This window comes from Pseudopipra pipra, chromosome 5, assembly GCF_036250125.1.
Source record: "Pseudopipra pipra isolate bDixPip1 chromosome 5, bDixPip1.hap1, whole genome shotgun sequence".
Taxonomy (NCBI): Eukaryota; Metazoa; Chordata; class Aves; order Passeriformes; family Pipridae; genus Pseudopipra; species Pseudopipra pipra.
Window position 1 is genome coordinate 13,025,741 of NC_087553.1, and position 21,555 is coordinate 13,047,295.

Consider the following 21,555-nt stretch of genomic DNA (forward strand, 5'->3'; position numbering starts at 1 on the left):
CTTTGCTTTAGAGAAAGCAAGACAAACATCTGTATGGGAGCATTCTCAGGTTAAGAATCATACTGACAATGTGCCAAAAAATGCCATTTCCCAGCCCTTGTTACATGTTGGAAATCAAGGGCTGTAGAAATCAAGGCTACCATGTTATTTTAGGTAGTTTAAGGCTGATCTGTTGGGAGAGACTGCAAAGGGAAACTATCAAGGGCAGTCCCTCCCAGTATTTCTGAAGGCCCTTTCCCTTCCTGTGTCCAAGAGGGTTTGTAGAAGTCAGCTCCTTTTTCCAGACAGCCCCTGGCCCACATATCCACTACCTGAACGCCAAGTGATTGCCCATCCCCAACCCAGCACCAGCTCCAAACCTTGGGGCTGTTCAGCTCTCTGTGGCTGCCAAATGGGTGGGCAAATAGGTACCAAATACAGAGGCAGCATCTTGACATCCAGCTGGAAGTGGACAGGAGAAGGGAACAGCTGTCTTGGCTTGCCCCAGCTGGTGAACTGAACACAAATAAGGGAGAGAGGCACACATTGAAGTACTCATGCTATTTGGAGGGATCTTTTGCAAAACTCTCCTTTCATCCACATGTGCACAGTTTCTACCTGGCTCCCTTGGGGTCATTTGCCTGCAGTGCCACTGTAACACCTTTCTCCCAGCAAAGGCCACTTTTACCCAGGTGGTCACAGCAACCCTCAGTGGGGACCCAGCACAGACAAAACCTTCTTGGAACACCTTTGGAGAAATGCTGGTGCTTCCCCTCAGAGGGCTCCAGAAGGAGAGGTGAGCCTCACTATCAGCAGCGAAATGCTAGAAGTTAATCCCAAAGCAACTCTTGAGCAACTCAGAAAATTATTAATCTCTCTAAAAAATTATTATTTTTCCCACATGCATGTGGTGTAAAGCAGTTTAAGCACAGCCAGTTGTTCCACCCTCCTGCTCTCAGCTCCGAACACTTTGAAGGAAGAAGGTAACATGACTATCCAGGGCTGGGACAGCAGGAACTGGGAGGCTCCTTTCACCTGCTGCCTGGTTGACTTGCCAAGTATCCCTGCTGCCATGGTGGGCTCTGTGGGATAGGACTGCAGAGTCACTGGACTTTAGGAACACATGAGTTGCTAACATCAAGGACATCCACATCCCACCTGTGGCAATAAACCACATGAAGGAAGTGCTTCCGTGCTGTGGGGGAACCGTTCTTGGCCAAGAGCATGAGCAGTTCATCACTCACGTTCTAAAATCCTGCCATTTGAAATTTTAATCCCAGCATAACAGTGACTACTGCTGCAATGAAGGTTAAGGGCGCTAACTTATTAAAAACCCTTAAAAATGTTATTAGTCCAGCTATGCCAGTGCCATTCTGCAGCAGGGTGTTCCTCAGCCTCATACATGTTATGTTGGCAGGCACGAGCTGTTTCCTTTCATCCAACCTGAAGCATTTGCCTCTCAGTTCCACCAGGTGACCTCTTGTGAAGTCATCTGGAGTTGTAAAGTAAATTGGAGCAACCATCTGGCTTTTTTTCTGTTCCCCATTCAGTATATTGCTGCCATATCTCCCTGCATCTGAATGGTTTTATTGCTCTGTACGAACCGTCCCTTTTGCATCTTGTGTTTCCCTTTTCCAAGGAGCACCAGCTCCGCACAACGGCAGCTGGAGCATCTCTGGCTGTGTGTGCCAGTGGGATAGCTGGGCTGGAGGTGGCTCTTGCCTCACTGCCATGGTGGGCTGGCAGCAGGCTGGTGTGTCCATCCTCTGGGCCAGAGCATCGGGCCAGAGCCCCTCACGCTCCCTGCAGGGACAGGCTGGGCACTCCAGGCAACACCATCACCCCAAGCCATCAGGGGATGGCAGGAGGGGCACAGCTGTGCCAGGGCTTTGCTGCTGCTTTGCTTTCATCTAAAGTGGGCTGGGAAGAGGCATGTGAGGTCACTCACCTCTCTGTAGCCATCCCCAGCAGCTATAACTCTAGGTCAGCATGTGCTTTTCCAACCTGGCAGCTGGCAGGAGACCAACCTGATCAGTCCTCTGGCTGGAGGTGGCTGTGCTGCACACACTGTGTGCTGTGGACACAGCATTTCTCTGAAATACAGGTGGAAAAAATAAAGCCCATGACTTTTCTGCAAAAAGAGCTGGGCTAGAGCCTGCTTAACTTATGAATTACCTGCCAGTTCAGGTGGAGACACAGTGGGAAGATGGGGAAAGCACGTTTCCCGCCTCTGTGCGACCCCAAATGGGAATTCCCCATCTGCAGCACCCATGAGGGAGGTTTGCATGTGCTTTGGAGGTCCCCATAAGCTGCCTGACCCCTCATTATGTAACACTGAGGGAAAAGAGGAGACAAACCCTTGGAGCATTCCAAAGCTCAGCTGCTTTGTCTCCCTATAGCAGTGTCCACACTGCTCAGTGGGTTCTTGGCATTTGGGCATCACCCTTTGATTTGATTTTAACCTTTTGGCTGGTGACTGAGGCCAGCAGGCTCCAAACTCCTTTGGTTGTGCACCCATACTGGTAAAAGTAAATACATACATTAGGGGCATACACCCTCAATATATATGTTTAATTGTAAATTATATGCAGTATCACTTCACTGACTCTATGTTATAAAGCATAGAAAAAAATTATGATTATGTAAGTATGAAATAAATATTTCTTTAGTTATTGATAGTACAAACTGTATTTTCTTCCTGCACCTCAATGTTTTCTCCTGCATGTACCCCACTTTGGAGACATGTGAGGTACCCAAAAGGCTTTCCTTACTGGTCAGTGTAGTAGTAACCTTGGTACTAGAGGTGTTGTATCACACTCTGTCCCCAGTGCACCCATGGGGAGGTCTCAGGGCTTCCCTAGAGGCTGGAAACCCCCACAGGACAATGAAGGGATAAGAGGGCTGCAGAAATTTGCAGAGGGCAAGGGTGGGCGTCTCCAGAGGGTCTCGTGGTCATCACGTGGAGCTGTAACACCCCTCAGCACCTCTCAGCCGTGTGGGGTGGGAGGTGCAGGGGTACTGCAAGGAACCCCATGGGTGACAGGTCCCTTTGCCTCCCACCCCAAGAAGCAGCAAATCCCAGAGCAGGGAAGCAGGGTGGAAAACCTGCGAGGCACTCCAGGCTCACTCCCTCTGCCGCTGGATGTGGTGAGTGGGAGCAAAGGGTGCCTTTCCCTGCTGGCGCATCCCAGGCTGCAGGGAGTGCCAAAGATGAGAGAGGGGGTTTGGAAAGCAAACAAAGGAAAGGAAGGAAAATATCTTGGACAGAAGATGGAGAGCATACTTTACAAGTCCTTTGGGAGGCACAGGGGGGTGTGTGCGCACACGTGAGCGGAGGATGCAGCGAGCGGCAACTTTGATCTCCCAGAACATCTGGTACGTGGGCATCCACTCTATATCTGCCTATGGGGCAGGCCCAGAGACATGCAGGACTGGGAGAGGGGGGATGAAAACCCAAAGCAAGATGCTCCCTGTTTCCCATGCTCTGTGGGCTCTCTCCTTCAAAGCAGTCAGGCAGCCCCAGCCCTGGAGAAAAGGCAGCGCTGGTGGAGCCAAGCGGCGTCCAACCCTGCATCTTCACTGTTCCCACGCCCACCAGTGCCAGGGGCCTCGGCCCCCAAACCACTCTGAGCCACATGGGAGCTGTGGCCACTCTGTGGACAGTGCCTGGGCTGGAGGGAGACCAGCTAAAGCAGAGCTGGGGGAAAAGAGAGCGACCTTTGGGGTTTTAATTTCAGTGAGGCCTGAAAATGGGTGCTCTGAGCCCAGACAGCGTGACACGCCCTCTGGAGCAGGCACGGGACGCTGGGCAGGGTGACAAGGAGGGCTGTGTTCAGTGTTCTGGCAGTGACAGATGCTAAATGCCAGCAGGCCTGGGGTCAACACCCAGGGTACAAAGTCCCTGCACAACTGGTCAGCGCATGGTGGGACGTCAAAGATGTTGAGCCCCCAGCACTGCTGACTCAAGTGTGCACAGACAAAGACAGGGAGAAGTTTGGGTTTGGTGGCAGCCAAATACAGATGGGAAAATTAGAGGGGAAGAAGAGAATTGTAGGGAAGTGGTGTGGGCATTCAGGCACACGGGCTACCAAGTGTAACAGTGATTGACATGGGGGCAGAGGATGGTGCCTACAAAGGGGTCTGGTTTGTCTTCTAGAGAGTTTCTGGGGGACTCATGTGCCTCCTAGTCCAAGGGGCCACCTCCTGCAGCATGATTTTCAGCTTGAGGTGTAAAAGGTCTTTTCCTTCTCTCCCTCTCCCTGAGCTCAACAGGTCCTCATCAAACACGGAAACAAGCAGCACATTTCTCCATATCATGGTATGCTGTGCCTGGAAATAAGCACAGAGGTGCTTCCTAGGAAAAAGAAATACCCTGTTTCTCATGCAAGTGGTTGGGCTGGAAAGGAAGGTCTGGATGTGGCAAGGCCATGCTTGGTGTTACATGAGGGGACAAGTGAAACTTTAAAATCCTCCCTTCAGACCCCAAAACCTAGGGGTTTGATCAAGGGGGATTCCTGACAGGGCAACTTCCCAAGGGAATCTGTATTTAACAGCAGGGAAGTGTGGTAGGATGCATTTCCCTAGGGAAGTGGAGATCAGAGAGAGGAGAGACAGGGGCAGGCAGCCAAGGGAGGCAGAGTAGACTGGTATGCACCGGCTGCATTTCCTCAGGGGAGATTTGTCTCAGATGCAGGTATGTCTTCAAAGGGGACATGGGGCTGCAGGGGAGCACATGCTCCTGGGCTGAATTGCCCCCCCTGGGAACTCCAGTAGAGAGGCAGGTGCCAGCCATTTCCCAGGGGATAGCTGTAGTTTGCCACTGATTTTCCTAACAAAACTTAGCGCTGCGGGATCTTCCAAAACCTCATGCAGCCTGGAAAAGCCAGGGACCATTAGCGGCTGAGGCTTTGCAGGCAGTAAATCTGCTGGCATCTCCCAAGCTCCTGCTAGAGCAACGGTCCTAATGCAGCTGGCCAGTCTGCAGGGCTGGCTCTGGGCACAAGCCCTGCAAGACGTCCTTCCCCACTTTACTGATGCAGCAAATTGCAATCCAGCATCCCTCTTGGGAAAAAAAAAATTAAAGCAAACTCTCTCAAATCTCTCTGGCAGGAGCGTATCGTGTGGCACACACGGTGAAGTTTCCCTCACTGAATCCCACATCAGGAGGTCAGAGCTCCCAGCTGAGCCAGCTGGCAACCCCCCGGCCTCTTGACCAAACCCGAGGGGCAGAGCAGTGTCCTTGTGCCCCCTGCCCCTTGTAAAGGCACTCCCTCCTTTGCCAGCCAAAGGCAGCCCTCTCCCCCATCCTCGGCGTGGGTCAGGCAGAGGTTTGATGGATTGCAATCTTCCTCCATCACGGTCAAAACAAAGGTCACGGCCCGAGGAAATTGCAAACAACTTTTGCCCACCGGCCCCGGAAGAACGGGTGCACTCGTGACAAGGGGGTGAACTTTTTATGATCTCTCCACCCCGGCAGCCTCTTTGGGAAAGGAATTTTAAAAAGTGGCCAGGGAACATGTGGCCTCCGGGAGCCGACAGAGGGAGGAGGGGGCAGCCCTGAAACGCTGCTCCGGGCCCATGGCAAGCCCCTGCCCCTGCCCCTTGCCACCTCCTCCCCTTCCTCCAGAAAAGCCGCTCTTGTCTCTTTGCTGCTGGGCAAATACGGGGCCCTTGGGGGTTCCCATCTGGGGACCAGCCTTTAGGGCTCTTGTTAGGGTCCAGAACAGGTTTACATTTTTCTGTTAGTGCCTGGGAGACCCTGACATTCATTATGTGTGTGTATAAATATGCAGGCACCAACGCTGCACCTCAGACTGAGCTTATGGTTGGGAGCAAGGGGTTCGGGTCTGTTCCCAGCTGCCCCACCAGGCAAATGGCTTTGCTTTGCCTTCCTGTGCCCATGATTTCTCCACCAAACAAAAACTGCAGCAGCTTTGAGGGCTGGAGGAGATACAGCAGGGTCCCACCCCTCCAAAGACCCCCGGCTGCTTGGAGAAGTTGCGTTTTACATCCCAATGTGGGACAAAAATCAGAATTTCGAATTTATGAGTGCATGTATTTTTCCTAATACTTATAAGCAAACATTAGAAATTGTTTCAGCCCAAAACCGAGTCTTCCTGAGCTACCCCAAATGCCTTAGTCCTGCCTTTCTGTGCAAGGTAGTGTCTCCCATGCTAAAGTTGTGATTAATAGCAAAATTCAAGATGGGAACTTTACCTGCAAGATTCTTTATTTTTTTGGGGAAATATATAAAGCCAACCCTCCCCTTCCAAAAAAAAAAAAAAAAAGAAAACAACAAACCATTGACTGGTGCAAAGGCACTCTGGGTATTCCCCCACCACTAGGTAACCCCCTAAGATGCATCATCCATCAAATTTAGCAAAGCCTGCCTGGAGTCTGAGTTCTCCCCAGGGGCTACCCCATAACAGGGTGGGGGTTATGAAGGGCTGCCATTTATTTCCACATCCAAACTGGGCACTAAACAAGTCCGTGTTGAAACTGGTTCATCCAATCCATCCCTAAATCAAGCCTACATGAAGTACTGAGTTGCTTTGAAATGGCTGCACAAAAAATCTGGGTTTGGGAAGCATCCCAGCTCTCTGGGAGAAGGAGGCTAGAGGGAAAGTCAAGAGTTTAAAGCCTCAGTCTAAGAGCTCAGGAAAGCTCACTCTGAGCAAGGGGGTAGGGGTAGCTTTGCCAACCCATGGAGGCAAGGAAAGAGGAGAAGAATCAAGAATTGTGGACAGCAGAAAGTAGAAAGAAAGGTAAAAAAAATAGGCGGATTCGTGGCTTAGTCTGATGCCGCCTGTTACCCTCATGGCCTGTTACCCTCATGATAGCATCTCGTCAAAGTTAGGATGTGCCGTTTCCTATAGCACAGATAAGCTTTGTCTTTGCCTGGACTGCAAGGCAGCTCTAAAAGCTGCCCCTTCCCCAGGACTGGTTCCAATTAGTGCTGACTCCACTCAGTGCTGGCTTAGCCCCAGGATTAAAAATCTTCCCGTGCCAATCCCCTCTGACCCAAACACTTCCTGGGACTGATAGGGCGACCAAATTCCTCCCCTTCCTAAATTGGACAGCTTGCTCTCGTCACCCCGAACTCTGGCTCCTGCAGAGGGGAGAGGGGGAAGGGGGTTATGTGACAGAGAGCAGCCCTTCATCCTCTCCAGGAACAGGGAGCCAAGTTCCTCGGACAGCCTTTGCAGGGCCTGGAGCTGCAGCCATGCTGGGGAAGTGCCCAGCTGGGATGTTTGCCCTGGACAGCAGGGGCAGGCAGCTCTGACACCCAGCTGGTGGTTTTGGGGTACTCAAGATGTCATCACATCTCAGGCTCCTCCCAGTGCCCAGGACGGGAATGTGCTCACACTTGTTCTTGCTCCTGGGAGCTTCTTGCATAAAATATGCAAGTATGTGGAAGGATAAGTCACTCTCAGACCCAGCCATGTAGGTGAGGCCCCGGGGCAGGGATGCCCTGAGGATTTAGTCTGGGCAACTAGAAAACAACAAACCATTGATGGGTGCAAAGGCACTCTCGTTCTTCCCCCATCCCTAGGTATCCCCCAAAAATCCATCATCCATCAACTTCAGCAAAGCCTGCCTGGGGTCTGAGCTCTCTGCAGCTCACTTATCTTTGGAAAATGCTGACAAGCCTCAGGGGATGAACTCTGCTGCTTAGGGCACACAAAGGGGAGCTGTGAGGACAGGATGAGGCCCCTGCTTTGGTCAGCAAGTGTGGGGTCCTGTGTCAGGGCCAAACATTTCGTGAGCATCACTTTGCAGAGGCAGCTTTGGTACTGAGAGCATGGGAGAGAGCTTGCTGGGCTTGGGAGCAGCCCCAGCCCCAGGGAGGCTCTGGCAGGAGGGGCACATGGAGCCCATGGAGTGAGCAGGCTGCAGCTGCAAAGCTGTTTCAGCAGGAGGAGATGTGTCTGTTACCAGCCCTGAAGGAGACAGAGGGAGCTGTAGAGGAAAGGGAAGGGGCCTGCAGTGTGCACCCGGGAGCCTTCGTACCCCCAGCCTCCTGCTGCTCATCCCCCCGTGCCCTCTTTTGCTGGCACCAGCTTTTAACGATCATTGCTTTGATTTTGTCCTGATGCAAAGCTGCTGAATCAGCAGAACCGAGCAAGTTATTTATTCAGGGACCAGCTGAGCAAGGGCCAAGTGCAAGCTGCCTCCATGCACCTTCAGCTGGCACCTTCCAGCACGAAAACAGTACAGCCAGTTCCCTGTGAGAGAGAGCCAAGTTGCCTTTAAATGCCTCTCTGCTGGGGGGGCTGCGGCCCCTGCCCCATCTCACATGAGAGATTTAATAAACAGCGAATGGCAAGTGACCTTTTGGGTCCAATATGGATTTGGACCACCGTGCATGAGCTTGAAAGGCTTCTCATTCCTCCAACAGCCCCTGAGGGGGGGGCTCATACCCTGTGCTGCTCAGCATTAAAGCAGCACAAAGGGGAACCACACAGGCTACACCAGTTCCTTTCGCAGCAGCATCGCTCCACGGGCTTTACTCAAGAGCAGGCACTGCTTTTAAAGCACAGAGGCTTCACACAAGAGTGGGGGACCGGACTACCTGCACCCCAAAGCCACGTGGTGTTTTGGGGAGAGAGGCAGGCTTTCCAGCACACCTGGGCTGCAGGAAAACCCACAGCCCACCAGGGACTTCGGAGGGAAAGCAGTGACACCATCGCATTTCCACAACTGGGTTGTTCATAGGCAGACAGCTGTGCTTCAGAAGGGGAAATGATCCCAATTAGCTTTCCAGGTGCTCTCTTGTAAATGGATTTCAGGTGGTACAAACGTGTCTGACTGCAGTTCAGGGCTTTGTCTCTGAAAAAAGCCCTCTGTGTTACCATCCCACCTCCATCCGCTTCCCCTCACAAAGGAAGAGGGAGACCATCCAGGAGACAAGAAAACACACATACAGCAAGGGTGATTGCTATTTTAAGAATGTACTTTATACAAAATAACCAATTTATATGGAAATAAAATCTACAGACCTCCAAGGATCAAGATTTTAAAAAAGTTCTTTAAAAAAATTACCCAACACACAGTATTAAACTAACTATTGAGGTAACTGTCGCTCTTGGGGAACAAAGGTAATCAGCAGACCAAGACAAAATATACACAATATAAAAATAAATAGCATTCCCCTTTCCAGTATTGACCAGGAAAGTTCACACAACTTTGCAGCAGCAGGAGAGAGAAGAGGATCCCTGACACTGTGCTCTACGGGATGGGGAGGGAGGCAGAACCAGGGCTCCTGGGCAGCAGGTGATGGGAGAGGTGCAGCACCTGAGCTCCTGCTGGGGAAAGAAGTGCTGGGGCGAGCAGCTCCAGCATGAACTCCTTCTTGCACTGAGAAACTCAGGCTATTAAATCCAACCTTCCATAAACAGCCCGGGCAGCTGCCTAGCCCAGTTTCTACTTGAGTCAAAGACAAGCAAGACCAGTCCTTGAGTGTTACATCCCACCCCCAGCAAGGCGTGCCAGTGCAGAACCCCACGCAGGTCAGATTCCCCCACAGAGGGACACAGGCAGAGGTCGTTTTCACAGCTTGGTGTGGGAGGTCTCTGCTGCAGCATCAGCTCACCCTCCCGTCGCCCTGGGACAGTTGCAAGCAGTTGACAAGGGCCAGGCTTTTGCCCCATGGCCTCTTAGACCCCTCCCTGCCCAACAACAAAAAACACAGCAACATAAGAACAGCCTCACCCAAAAAAAAGAAAGGCCCCCGTTTTCTCCTTGTGCCCCCGACAGACAGATTACATTCTTTACAAACTTACAATAATACAAAAAAACCCAAAAAACCAATGTTACCCAACTTCAGAAAAATGAATGGACATAGTGGCATCGGCTCTCCTGCCTCCCCCATCAATGCCAAGTGAAGCAGCAGTGGGTCACTCTCCTCCCCCAGAGGCATTAAATCAGTGGTCCACCCACCCCTTGCTCCATGGCAGCAACAGGCAACCCCTCTTTACATGTGCTCTGCTTTGTGGATGAGGCTCAACTTTACCAACTTGCTCCCTCCTCTTTCTGCCTTCCCAAACACAGAAGCAGCAACCAGCTCTCTCGGGGCCACCTAAATCAACCCGCCAGTCTCTGGGAAAGCAGGAATGTGGCACAGATAAAATGCAGGGCCACAGAGAGCACCTTGCTTCCCATTGAAACTGTGAAGCCCGGCAGCGTGTTCCATAGCCATCCACTCCGTGAAACAGCGTGGGAACATCAAAGTTGCACTGCTGCACATTATTATTGCTTGGAAAAAGATCAGGCAGCAATGTTCATTGATCGATCATGGAAGAGAGATAAGAGTTTTCACAGTTGTACAGAGTATATATGTTTAATCTAAACCCCCTTGGAAGTAGGCATGCCAGGACCATGTGTTGGAACCCTGCAGAGGGACCAGGAGCAAATCCTTGTGCTGGCAGAGGGACAGACGTCGCTGTGCCAGGGTGGCAAACCCCAGGGGCACACGAGAGAACACTCGTGAGCCACGGAGGACACCTTAATTTCATGAGGAGAGTAAATGTGTTCTCCCCACCTGCTGTCTGTATGCCTGTGCAGAGGAGACAGCTGGCAAGTTCAACCTTCTGCCCTTGTGCTCGCGTGGGCAGTGAGCTTTCATCTCTGCACTTGACAGCAACCGACTGCAGCGAAGCGAGCAGAGGGAAAGGAACTTGAAAGCTAGGAAGCAAGGAGAGGGAAAGTGTTGGCATATGACACAAAAGGGGATCAGAGGACTTTTCAGACTAGAAGTTGAGGCCTGAGCTCCTGTAGCTGCCTGGCTGGCTTCAGAAAGGGAGATCACTCCTCTGCCATGCTCCAAAATGTTTGAGGGCACCAGGTGTCTGTGTGCCTCTTCATCATTTGATGCCCAAAGGAGTCCTTTATGGCTGTCTGGTCCAACTTTGTTCACAACAAGGAAATTTTACCCACACAGAGCCAGTTCCACTTTTATTTAGAAGATATTCCACTTACTGCCCTTCTGCTAAGTGAGCCAAGTATTTCCAAATAAAAGGGGCAAAGGACAGAGGGGCTTGCCAGAGTTAGTGAAAATCTCAGTTAAGCCTCAGCCCTAATTAATCCTTTGTCCCCTCTTCCACTGGTGGACATAGCCCTTGCTCTCTCCTGGATGCACAGTCTACTTTGATATCCATGCTTCAAAAAGAGGAAGACCTTTGCCAAAAGAAATCTAGGCCACTGCTGCAAATGAAGGAAAAGAGCCCTCAGTCAATGCCAGAGCAGCAGTGTTAAATCTACAAAACGCTCCGTGGTCTCTCAAATCCTGCATGTGAGCCGAGGCAGGACAGTCACCAAAAAGAGAACAGCACCACACAGCTCGCTACAGCCTCTGCTTCAAAGGTACGCTTGGATGTTACCATCTAGTTTCAAATAAAACCTCTGTCCTGAACCTCCTTGCCTAGGGGTGGACTGAGCCTTGCTCTTGTCATCCCCAGGAGCTCCTAAGGGGAGACAGCTGGAAGTGGGTCCCCCCCCAGCTCTTTTTCAGAGCGGGAGGTGGGCAGCAGGCAGGGAGTGAAAACCGGAGCGCGCAGTTCATTATGTGCCGGTTAAAAGCGTTTTCCTTCCGCATGGGCGGCAGGGGTCCTGCCAAGCCCCAGTGTGCTCACCCCCATCTGTATGTTAAACAGGTACAGATGGGGAAAGGCTGGAAGGTCAACGTTTGAGATGCTTTCTCGGCTACAATGAGCACACGCTCTTAAAGCTTGTCACATGGCCTGCAGCTGCAACCCCACTTTCCCAGCCTGCTATCTCAATCTCGGCCTTACGGAAAGGATACGGCTCCCACACACCTGCTCTCCGACAGCCAGCACCCGACTCAAGGCAAAACAGGAATTCTGCAAGAGCAAACTTCTCTGACACCGATGCACTTTTTAAGGGGTTGCCCTGATTAAGTGCAGGCCCAGTTGTGTGGTTGCTCTGCAGTGAGGGGAACCAGGAGCAACTACACTGTCACAAATTCCCCTGCTGTTCTTCTCCAAGCCACCCCTTGGGATGAGACTTCTTTGTCACTCAGTTCAGCACCTTCTCTGAAATTCCACAGTTCATACAGCAGCACAGTCTTCTTGGAAAAAGAAAGCAGAACAAAGCCATCAAGAACAAAGAAACAGCCCTAGTTGAACACAGAGATGCACAAAAGCCTGACAGAGATCAGTGGAGGAAATAAAGGGAGGTTGTTTTCTAATTATACTTTCATTTTAAATGGAGAAGTGTTGGGGTGAGAAGCTTCAGGAGAGCTGCCTCAGTCAGCAGAATGAAAGACAGCCTCTGTGACTAGCTTTCAGATAAGACATCAAGAAGCTGATAGCTCTCCAAGACCCCGAGAAGCCACACTTACAAAAATATACACAGACGATTTGCTTCGGAAAGTCTGCATGGGAAAGGCATTTGGCAGACAACAAAGAATCAGAAGCTCTTCCAAGAAAAGTGTCTCCATGTACTTTAAAGTCACAAATCCAACCAGTTGGGCCTTGAAGCCTCAAATTTACTTTCCCCTTTTGTCCTCTTCATTGCAGGCTGGTGCCTTGGATTGCTACTGAGTGGTTTGGTGGGATACACCATGGAATTTACAGACTGCAAACTTCTGCTAAACACAGCTAAAAGTCACTGTGAAGCCTCAGTGACTGCCCTTCTAGTTGAATTGCCTGGGCCTGTCCTACTCTAAGACGTCCAAAGCTTCAGAGTCCCTGGGGCAGTTTATAAAGCAGCCTTTGCAAAAGCAACTTGACATCTTGGGAGCTTGGGAATACCACACACCACTTACAAAGGACAAGGTGGTGGGGAGAGCAAGATGCTAAAAAGCCAGAGTGGCACACAAAGCTCTTCTGAGAATATTGGAAATTTTTGTCATGCTTCAGCATGGCCAACATCATCTTTGCTCTGTGTATTATATAGTCTTGTTTAACATGAAATCCATAATTATAGCAAAATACATCCTCTGTATGGAAAAAGTAATAGCTACAGGAAACTTTGCAAAGTCACCAGCTCAGGATGCTTTCTGAGAAAGGACCAACTGGTAATATATTGTGCAACAACAATGCTGGGGGCTGAGACAGAGGGCTTCCAACCAGTGACTAAAATTTCTCTCTATTGTGTTAAAATATTATTTAAGACAGTGACACAAGTATGGCACTCAAAAGCCAGGTTATTTTAAAATGCAGCTGCACTTCTCCTGCACTGCATGCCAACTCATGGCAAAAAACCACCACTCTGTATATAAAGAGCTGCCATTTTACTCTCTCCTAAATCCCTCAAACCTGTCTCTTTCACAATATCTACAAAGCAGCCCTGAGCAGCATGGCTTGGGAAACCATAAACTATAAAATTCACATTATCTGCTCCTCCCCGTACATTTCCACTGGTGTTCCACCCCACAACTCTCTTCAGAGCCCTGTGCCCTCTTAGGGGTGCCAGTTTTCTGTGATTTGCTGATTGTGCCTAGCAAAATAGAGCTCTAATTTTGGGGGGTTTTAGGAAAACCCTCAAAACTCCACTTATGAAGAAAGCATTTGAAAGTCTGGAGATTCTGAGCTAAGGTTCCACAACCAGCTCTCCATCTCAGCATGTCCTGTCCTCAGGATAGCCCTATCCCTGTAGCCCAGCCATTGTTCCCCCTATGCTATATTAGTACTTTTCTAATAGAAACCATCTGTCCTCACAACAGCAGCTTGTTAGTCTCTTTAATAAGAATTACTGACTACATCAAAAGCCATTTACCTAGAAACCCTCCCAGGAGGAGACAGCTTCACTACTCTCTTTTGTCTACCACCTGCAAGACAAATCTTTCCCCCAGACTTGCATTATGTCAGGTAAGGGAAAATATCTTCCTGTTGCACACTCCATACAGGTTCCTCGGGGTATCTATCACTGTCTAACACTCCACTGTGCTCTCCAGGCAGACCACAAGCAATTCTTGCCTTTCTTGTTCAGCCCCTGTTTCGGCCTGGGCTTGGTACTCATCTAGACCCTGTGACCACTAGAACCATGTTTTCAGTGCCAGTTCCAGCTGAAGTGTGCTTCAGCTTGCTTGGGGACTTTTTACAGCTTCTAAAACCCTCCTGTTCCACAACGTTCACAATGAGCTGAATGAAAGGCACTTCAAATATTTGGGTGGCTGTCTGTGATACAGAGGACAGAGGCTGAAGTACGGCAGGGATTGTTTGCAGGATCTACATTCACATTTCTAGAGTTTTGAATACTTTGCTACAAGTTATATTTTACCATTTATCTGCTTTTAAATGTACAGTGAACCCAAGATTATTTTACAAGGAGAAGCAACTGTGTTCTTGTTTGTTCCAGGTTTATTGTCTTGAAGAGCAGTTCTACTTGCACAGTTTTTTATAAATACCTATCACTGCTTCAGTATCTCCTTTCAGTGAAGGACTAAGAGCTGCCTTTGGAACAGCTGGGGCACCTCTGAAAACCAACTACCAGCTGAAGAGCCAGCAGCAAACCCTCAGATACGGGACAAATTCAGAAGAGCCATAGCATAATGTTCTTGGTTGGGGAGAGCACTTCTCAGTCAAAGGACAACCTTCAGGATCATCTATTCCAGTTCATATCAATCCACCAGTGACAACTGCTCCCTGACAGATGAATGCAACTGAAAAGAAAAAACACACCAAAAAATCACCTTCCTTTTCCTAATGTAATGGCATCTATAGATAGATATTGTAAGTAATTCACATTACACTGACATCTTCCTTTGCAGAGGAACCAGCTGTCTCAGGCAACTCACTGGCCTAAGCAGCCAGCAGCTACAGTTCACAGGCTGGCTGCAGCAGTGGGTGAGAACTGCAGCTGTAAGATGAATTTTAACTCCTGTTAGGCTTGGAAAATGCCTTGGCCTTACACAGCTCATCAGAGGCAAAAGTACTGCAGCAACAGAGCAGTGAGGCTCATCGGTAAGAGGGCACTAACACAGCAGTCCTTCCATGTTCTAACTATTTCAGGAAAAGGTAATTTCTCATCTTTTAGGCTTTGTGTGCTTCCAAAAGCTTAGGACAGAAGGAGTAACGACTCAGTCAGATATTACCTGCCATTTGCTTGAACAGCTTTGCCAGCACATGGTAGATCTACACGAAGTGGGACAAAGGTGGTGCAGTCACAGATGTTAAATCCAGCTAAAGATTCAGGTGATGGCACCATCCAAGACAAGAAAGCAGCCAGAAAAATTCTCCAGAAACCTGGAGACAAAGTCCCTCCCCATGCTGGTACCACAGACTAAAGGGCATGCTGCTCTGTCCTCCTTCTGCTGCCGCTTGTGCTCTTGCTAGCATACTCTACTGACACACTGGCACATCCTCCTGTAAACTGCACCACCCCAGTACAACCAAGTTACGGTCCCAGCAAGTCTTGCTGCCCAGCCTTGTAGAGTAACAACTTCCCAGCTCCCCCAAGAATAGCCAGCTGTGTGTGCCTGCTAGCTTTAAGATGTAAATAAATGCAGATGGGAGTCCTGCCGAACTCCCTTGAACACCAGTGGTTGTCAAGATGCTGGCACACAGAGGTTCCACAGTACAGTACTGAGAAGAGCCCCTGCAGACTGTGCACAGGGAAGCTGCCACTAGTCCTGTAGGACCTGCTGCTACGGCATCAATGAAGACAAAAAAAACCACCTCAACTCGAGCACGCAGCCCTCCTGTCCCCCAGCCCCTGAGCTGTGCCACCTTAACACCTGACTTCGAACCAGTGCTTTCTGATTCACCTGCAACTTGTGAATGCCAAATCCAACTCCACAGGCCAATAAATGGCTCACACTGCAGTAATCCTACCATTCCCCCAAGGCAGCCTCTTGTTCCTCCTCCTTACCAAGCCAGAGCGGTCAGGAAGCCTGTGGTACTTTCTGCTTTGCTGCTGCTAAGAAGTGAATATAGCCCAGGGTGAGAGAAATAAAGGTGGGGACTTGGCTCCTCTCCTCAAGCAGCAGGGCAGTACAGATTTGCACAAAGTTTGTTTTACTGGATGGGTGCTGCTGCACCCACAGCTGTGCTGGTTTCACCAAAATAAGTCTTAAGATGACCAGTTATGCCATTTTCTGTTTCCTAGAGCACACATTTCTCCTATCAGAAAAAGGCAGGGAGAAGCTCCTGTACTAGCAGAAGGGACAATGCCATGAGTGTCCTGCCCTGGTTTCAGTTCCTGGTCCTGGTTTCCTTGTTCCCCCATGATGACAGGAGCTGGAAGTGCACTCAGGCCCTGGATCCAGAGGAGTGGAGATGAGAGTGAGAGGGGAAGGAGGAAGAAGGCAAGAGAAAGTGGAGAACATGTTATACTCCTGAGCAATTCATGCTATTAAGTCAACCAACCGTCGGGTCATGTCTTGGTTGCAGAGGACAGGAAGGAGGACAGCAAGTCATCCATCACACATTCCCTCGCCTCTCCCCGGTCCCCCCTGAACCCTCACCCTATCCTGAAAGATTTCAGTGTGATATGATTGTAAACAGTTAATGATTCCTCCAGTGCTAAGCCCACTACAGGCTGGGCCCACCCCCTCCCCCATTATGTACAATACATTCACCAACAACAGAAATTTATTTAGAAAGGCAACAGGTTAAATTCTGTAAACTGGATCCAGCTCCAAAACACACACGTTAATACTACAAGTAAAATTTCATCATCGTCCTCTTCCACCCTGAAAAATATACCTGAGTTTAGCAGTCAATGAAAGTTTCTGCCCCCACCCCTGCCCTCCCCACCCGAAAATTCCCCCAAACCCTGAATGAGACGCAGTCTCCGGTCATGGAAAGCCACTAGTTTCGCGGTGCTTGCCCTGTGGTGGGGAGCCAGCTGCTCGGCTGGCTGGGGCCCAGCACCGCCCCGGGTTTCCAACACAAAAGCCGTCACGGCACCATGTTCCACAGACCCAGGAAGCTACATGCTGCTCGGGCGAGGGGAGGGTGGGAGGAAGGCCTGCCCCTCCTCCTGGGTGTCCAAATCATGTGTGGCTTTCGTCTTCATGAGGTCCTTCCTTCCTCGGACTAGCTCTGAAAGAGGAAGAACAAGGGTTGGAAGCTTTAACTGGCAGCTTTAGAAAGGAGTGACCTCATGATTGCATGCAACCAGTTCAAAGGTAGCACTATCAATCTGCCTAGGTTATGTTTTGCAGTCAGCTAAGACTTTAGAGACATTCTCAACTCCTTTGCATAGCAGTAGTTAATTTCCCAGCTTCCTCCAGTTCCTCCCACTCTAATCAAACACTTTACTCCTTTAACCAGTGGGAAGAGAAGGACTTGCATTTCAGCTCTGCTCTCTCTAGCAGTCCTTACTTGATCCAGAGGCAGCACTGATGGTTTTTGTGATGTCAGATCTTCCCGGGACATTGTTGCTGTAGGCATCTTCGGGAAGGGAACTTGAGGCTGATGCATTTGCATTCTGGAGTCAGGTTGAATGGAGAGAATTTTAGCACATGAATATCAGGAGCAAATCCCTACTCTTGGTTCAAACTACTTCATTGAATGCATACATACAACATTAGCATACAAGCATGCAGTCTTGTGTATTCCTCTGTCTGGTTTCCCCCCAAAACACAACCCTTAATCCATGCTACTCCCCCCAAAGTCTTAGCTGTAATCCAAGTTCCCTGAATACTAGAAGAAGGAAGGACTGTCATGCTGTGACGAGGATAAAACAGTAACAATTGAACAGTAAAAACTGAACAGGCAATTTTTGGAGAAGCAGAATTTTCCACTTGGGAAAAAAAGATGATATGCACAGTCTCAGTGAGAAGCAACTTTCTGTGAGGGAAATTTGACACAGAGAGGAGGAGCGAATCAAGAGGAGGGGAAAAAGAAGGCAGCATTAAAGGAGTTCATAACAAGAGGCCAACTTCCAATTTAGTCAGCTACTCTGCCCCACTATAAGCAAGATGAAATAAAACACTTGCAAAGAAAATGGCAAGAGTACATTTGACTAAGAGATGCACAACCCTGAATTACACATTAACAAAACACTGTTAGATGAAACAAAGTACTGATGCGGGGATGGATGGGGCAGGCTAACAGACTCTCCATGATTGTTTTAAGGAGATGCATTGAGACTCTCCATCTTAGGAGAGCTCTTACTCCAAGGATCTGAGCCACCTGTTAGACTTTCAACTTCATTTGCCATTTCCTCTGACTTCAAGCCACATCCTTTCAAGGATATCCAACAGTGACTGTCACCCATGCATCACACCCCCCTCCCACCTTGCCTTCTCGCAGAAAACAGTCTTACCCCGAGGGTCTATACAAGTCCTGGGGTGGCCCCCCCATGCCACCTCCACTGCCTCTCTGCTCCATCAGCAAGGCCTGAAAGTGACCCATGTTCTCTTCTCGGCAGCGGTACAGGGGGCCCTCCTGAGAGAGGCCGTTGGCCTGGTTGGAGGCTGGATGGTGAGACGGGTGGGCATTCATGGGCGATCCATACGTCCTGGGCTGGAAGTGACTGGCAGGATGTCGGGATCCATAAGGAGAGCCAGTTTGTAGCATTACCCCATGGGGAGGGAAAGCCGACGGGCCAAACCCCATCCCTGCACTCAGGTGGGGTGGGGGTGCTCCGTAGAGGAACTCCCCCGCTGCCACCGAGCTTTGCCTCTTTGTGGCTGCATTGTGGTTGTCCAAATCAAGAAACTCTTTGGGACTCTCTGGTCTTTCCTGGGACTCCTCGGACTTCTCATCTTCAGGCCCCAGATCCTGCCCGTCACTTGGAGAAACCTCTTTGGCACTTGATACGTCCATGCGGTTGGGAGAGGCCAGGGCGGCGCTCAGTGCCTCGCAGCCCTGCAGGCCGCCCGCGGACCCCCGCTCTGGGAACGGGGCTCTGGCCAGGGGCGGGTGGGCACTGGGATGCCCGCTGGGGCTGGCCTGGGGGTGGAGAGGCCTCTGCCAGTCCGAATATCCCTGTGGGCAGGCATAGTAGGGCGGTCGCTGGTAGTGGTGGTAGGAAGGTTGAGGCTGTGGCTGGTAAGGATACGGCATTCCCTGGGGGGGCCGGTACCGTGGGAAGACGCCGGGGTGGGCGCTGCTCGGCTGGAAACCCCGTGGGGGAAAATGCTGGGGGTGGGAGGCAGGAGGAGGTGGCTTCCCGCCCATCACTGGGCCAAAACCCTGCAGGCCTGGGTTGATGTGGTACCGTCCAGCCGAATTCGGGTATTCCAGACCAGGCATGTACAGAGGGTGATACTGGTTGGGGGTGGCCCCCATGGAGCCAGCATCCACGCCAGGAAGGCCGGTGCCCTGCCCCATGCAAGGCACGGCTGCTTCAGGCAGAGTCTTGCCCCCACCACAGAGGGGCTTCTCCAGCAGGTTGGCAGCCAGCCCCTTCCCCTCGGTGCCGGCTGCTGGCCCCTCGCCCGCCGCCCCGTTCTGAGGCAGGGGACCCCCTCTTTCGGAGGCGGGCACCAGGTCCCTCACGCAGCCCGGGTCGCTGGTGTAGCCGCTCTCTGCCGACCATGCACCTTTGCTCTGCCCTGCCTTCAGCTCGCCCTTCACACCAGAGCCATCCACCTCCCCATCCGGGGGCAAGGCGCGCCTGGCGCACTCCATGGGCAGCGGGGGCTTGGGATGAGGTAGGAGTTTGGCATAGGTCCCGTCAGGAATGCTGATGCACTGAGCCTTCTCGTCCATGCCTGCTGCTGTCTCCACTGAAAGAGAGAGAAGAAAGTCACACACCGGTCTAACTGGAAATTGTCCCTCTCCACCTAACACATACACATGCCTGCTCATGCTCACCCAAAACACACATGCCAAAGAGTAATTCCTGCCAGGTTAACCAGATCTACCAAACCTCTTTGATTGCTGACCCAAAGTTGCTGGGCAGCTCTGCCAAACAAGTCCCTAACAACTGGATGGAGAAAGCATTCCACTTTTATGCAAATGAAAGAGAAAAAGGACTGACTTTCTAAAGCCGTGCAGGTCCTTCCATTGTCACTACTCCAAAGCCTACAATGTCCTGTCGTCCACACAAACCTCTCTACAGGGCTGTTGGAGCATGGCATCAGCACAAGTGCTCTTCTCTGGGGCTGCAACCTTCCTTCCACACCCATAACGCAGTTTTTCCTTCAGAGATCTTTAGCAATTCTGAAGTGCATTTTTTTTTCAAATTTGGGTGACCTTTAGTAGCTGCTCCTTGTGAAAGAGATCTTTTGAAAACTACTCGTGAGGTTGCACCACTCTTGGAAAGATGGCACACATGGGCTGAACCCTCATGACACAGACACTTTGCAGTTTGCAAGCCACTGCTAAGTCACACCTCCACTGGAGTAACGTGGCACGTGCCTTTGGTCTGACACACGGGGGTGCAGAGGCTGCCTAAAGGAGAGGTAGAGTTGGGAAATATCACAGTGGGGTCCACATGACAGCAAGATAAGAAGTCAGAGTAGCAGCACTTTGATTTGATGCTGCCTTGCCCCTTCTGGTCACAGAATCATAAAATGGTTTGGGTTGGAAGGGATCTTAGAGGCCATTTAGTTCCAACCCCCCTGCCATGGGCAGGGACACCTCCCAACAGACCACGTTGCTCAAAGTCTCATCCAGCCTGGTCTTGAACACTTCCAGGGATGGGGCATCCACAGCTTCTCTGGGTAACCTGTGCCAGTGCCTCACCAGCCTCACAGTAAAGAATTTCTCCCTAACACCAAATTTAAACCCACCCTCCACAAATGCCATTTGCCCACAGCATGAGCAGAAGCACTGCTGCACACCGAGATGCTGCAGAGCTGATCGCAGCCATATTTTAACCAACTGTGGTTTGAAGATGAGAGTACTCTGTCCTGCAATCACTCAGCGTCCTTCCCTGGTCTCTGTTCTATATCCAGCAAGTTAAATTATGATGATAACTTTTAAGCAATGCCACACAAGGAAAGAGTTTCCTCTTAGTGCAAGGCACACAAGGGATTGATAAAAGATACAAGGGTTTTGATCTCTAGTTTACCAGCTAGAATTAATGAAAAAAAAATTTTTTTTGATCTCTGTGTTATTTTGATCTCTACTTTGGGTTTTATTTTTAAGGTTGGGGTTTTTTTCTTTTTTTAATCTGTAGTTTACTAGATAGAACAGATGAAATTCAACTGGAAAGAAACTTGTGAGGGCACACACGACACACTGCCATCCCACATGAACCGATACAGCTGCTCAGGGGCTTTTGGACAGTCCTGTTGTGTGAAGATTTTGTGATGTTCAGAGCTCAAAAGGCAGATGTGCATTTCAGAGGAGAAGTCATACTGATGTACACTTACAGGAGTATATTTAATATATACTCCTTATATATGTAAGCTATTTCATACAACATCTCCTTTCCTTACCTAACTCTCCACAGATCCCATTTTTATATTAACTCCAAGTGAGCTCTAAAAGCATCACAGCCTATGCTGTGATTTCTATGCTTTGCATTTGTACCCCATGGCAAACTGATAACTTGCAGGTATAGCTGGGACAGAGAGGACTTCTGGCAGGCTACAGTGAAACAAAACAGCCTAGAAAAATCTAAGTGATGGATGAATTAGAAAACGTATTCCAATTTATATAAAAAAAAATAAAAACACATGTAAAAGCTGTGTCCCTCTCAAGTATTTAATCA

At 50.1% G+C, this 21,555-nt stretch overlaps 1 protein-coding gene across 2 annotated transcripts in view; it reads right to left on the reverse strand.

Moving 5' to 3' along the window:
* Positions 1-8,906: 8,906 nt before the first annotated feature.
* The window catches only part of LOC135414139 (chromatin remodeling regulator CECR2), a 102,043-nt gene continuing 89,394 nt past the window's right edge, over positions 8,907-21,555 (reverse strand). For both annotated transcript variants that reach the window (XM_064654512.1, XM_064654513.1), the window contains 3 exons: positions 18,214-19,621; positions 17,268-17,373; positions 8,907-16,985 (listed from right to left, as the gene is read on the reverse strand). In XM_064654512.1, the coding sequence (XP_064510582.1) occupies positions 16,980-16,985; positions 17,268-17,373; positions 18,214-19,621 (1,520 nt within the window). In that variant the 3' untranslated portion in view covers positions 8,907-16,979. The remainder of the gene's footprint in view (positions 16,986-17,267; positions 17,374-18,213; positions 19,622-21,555) is intronic.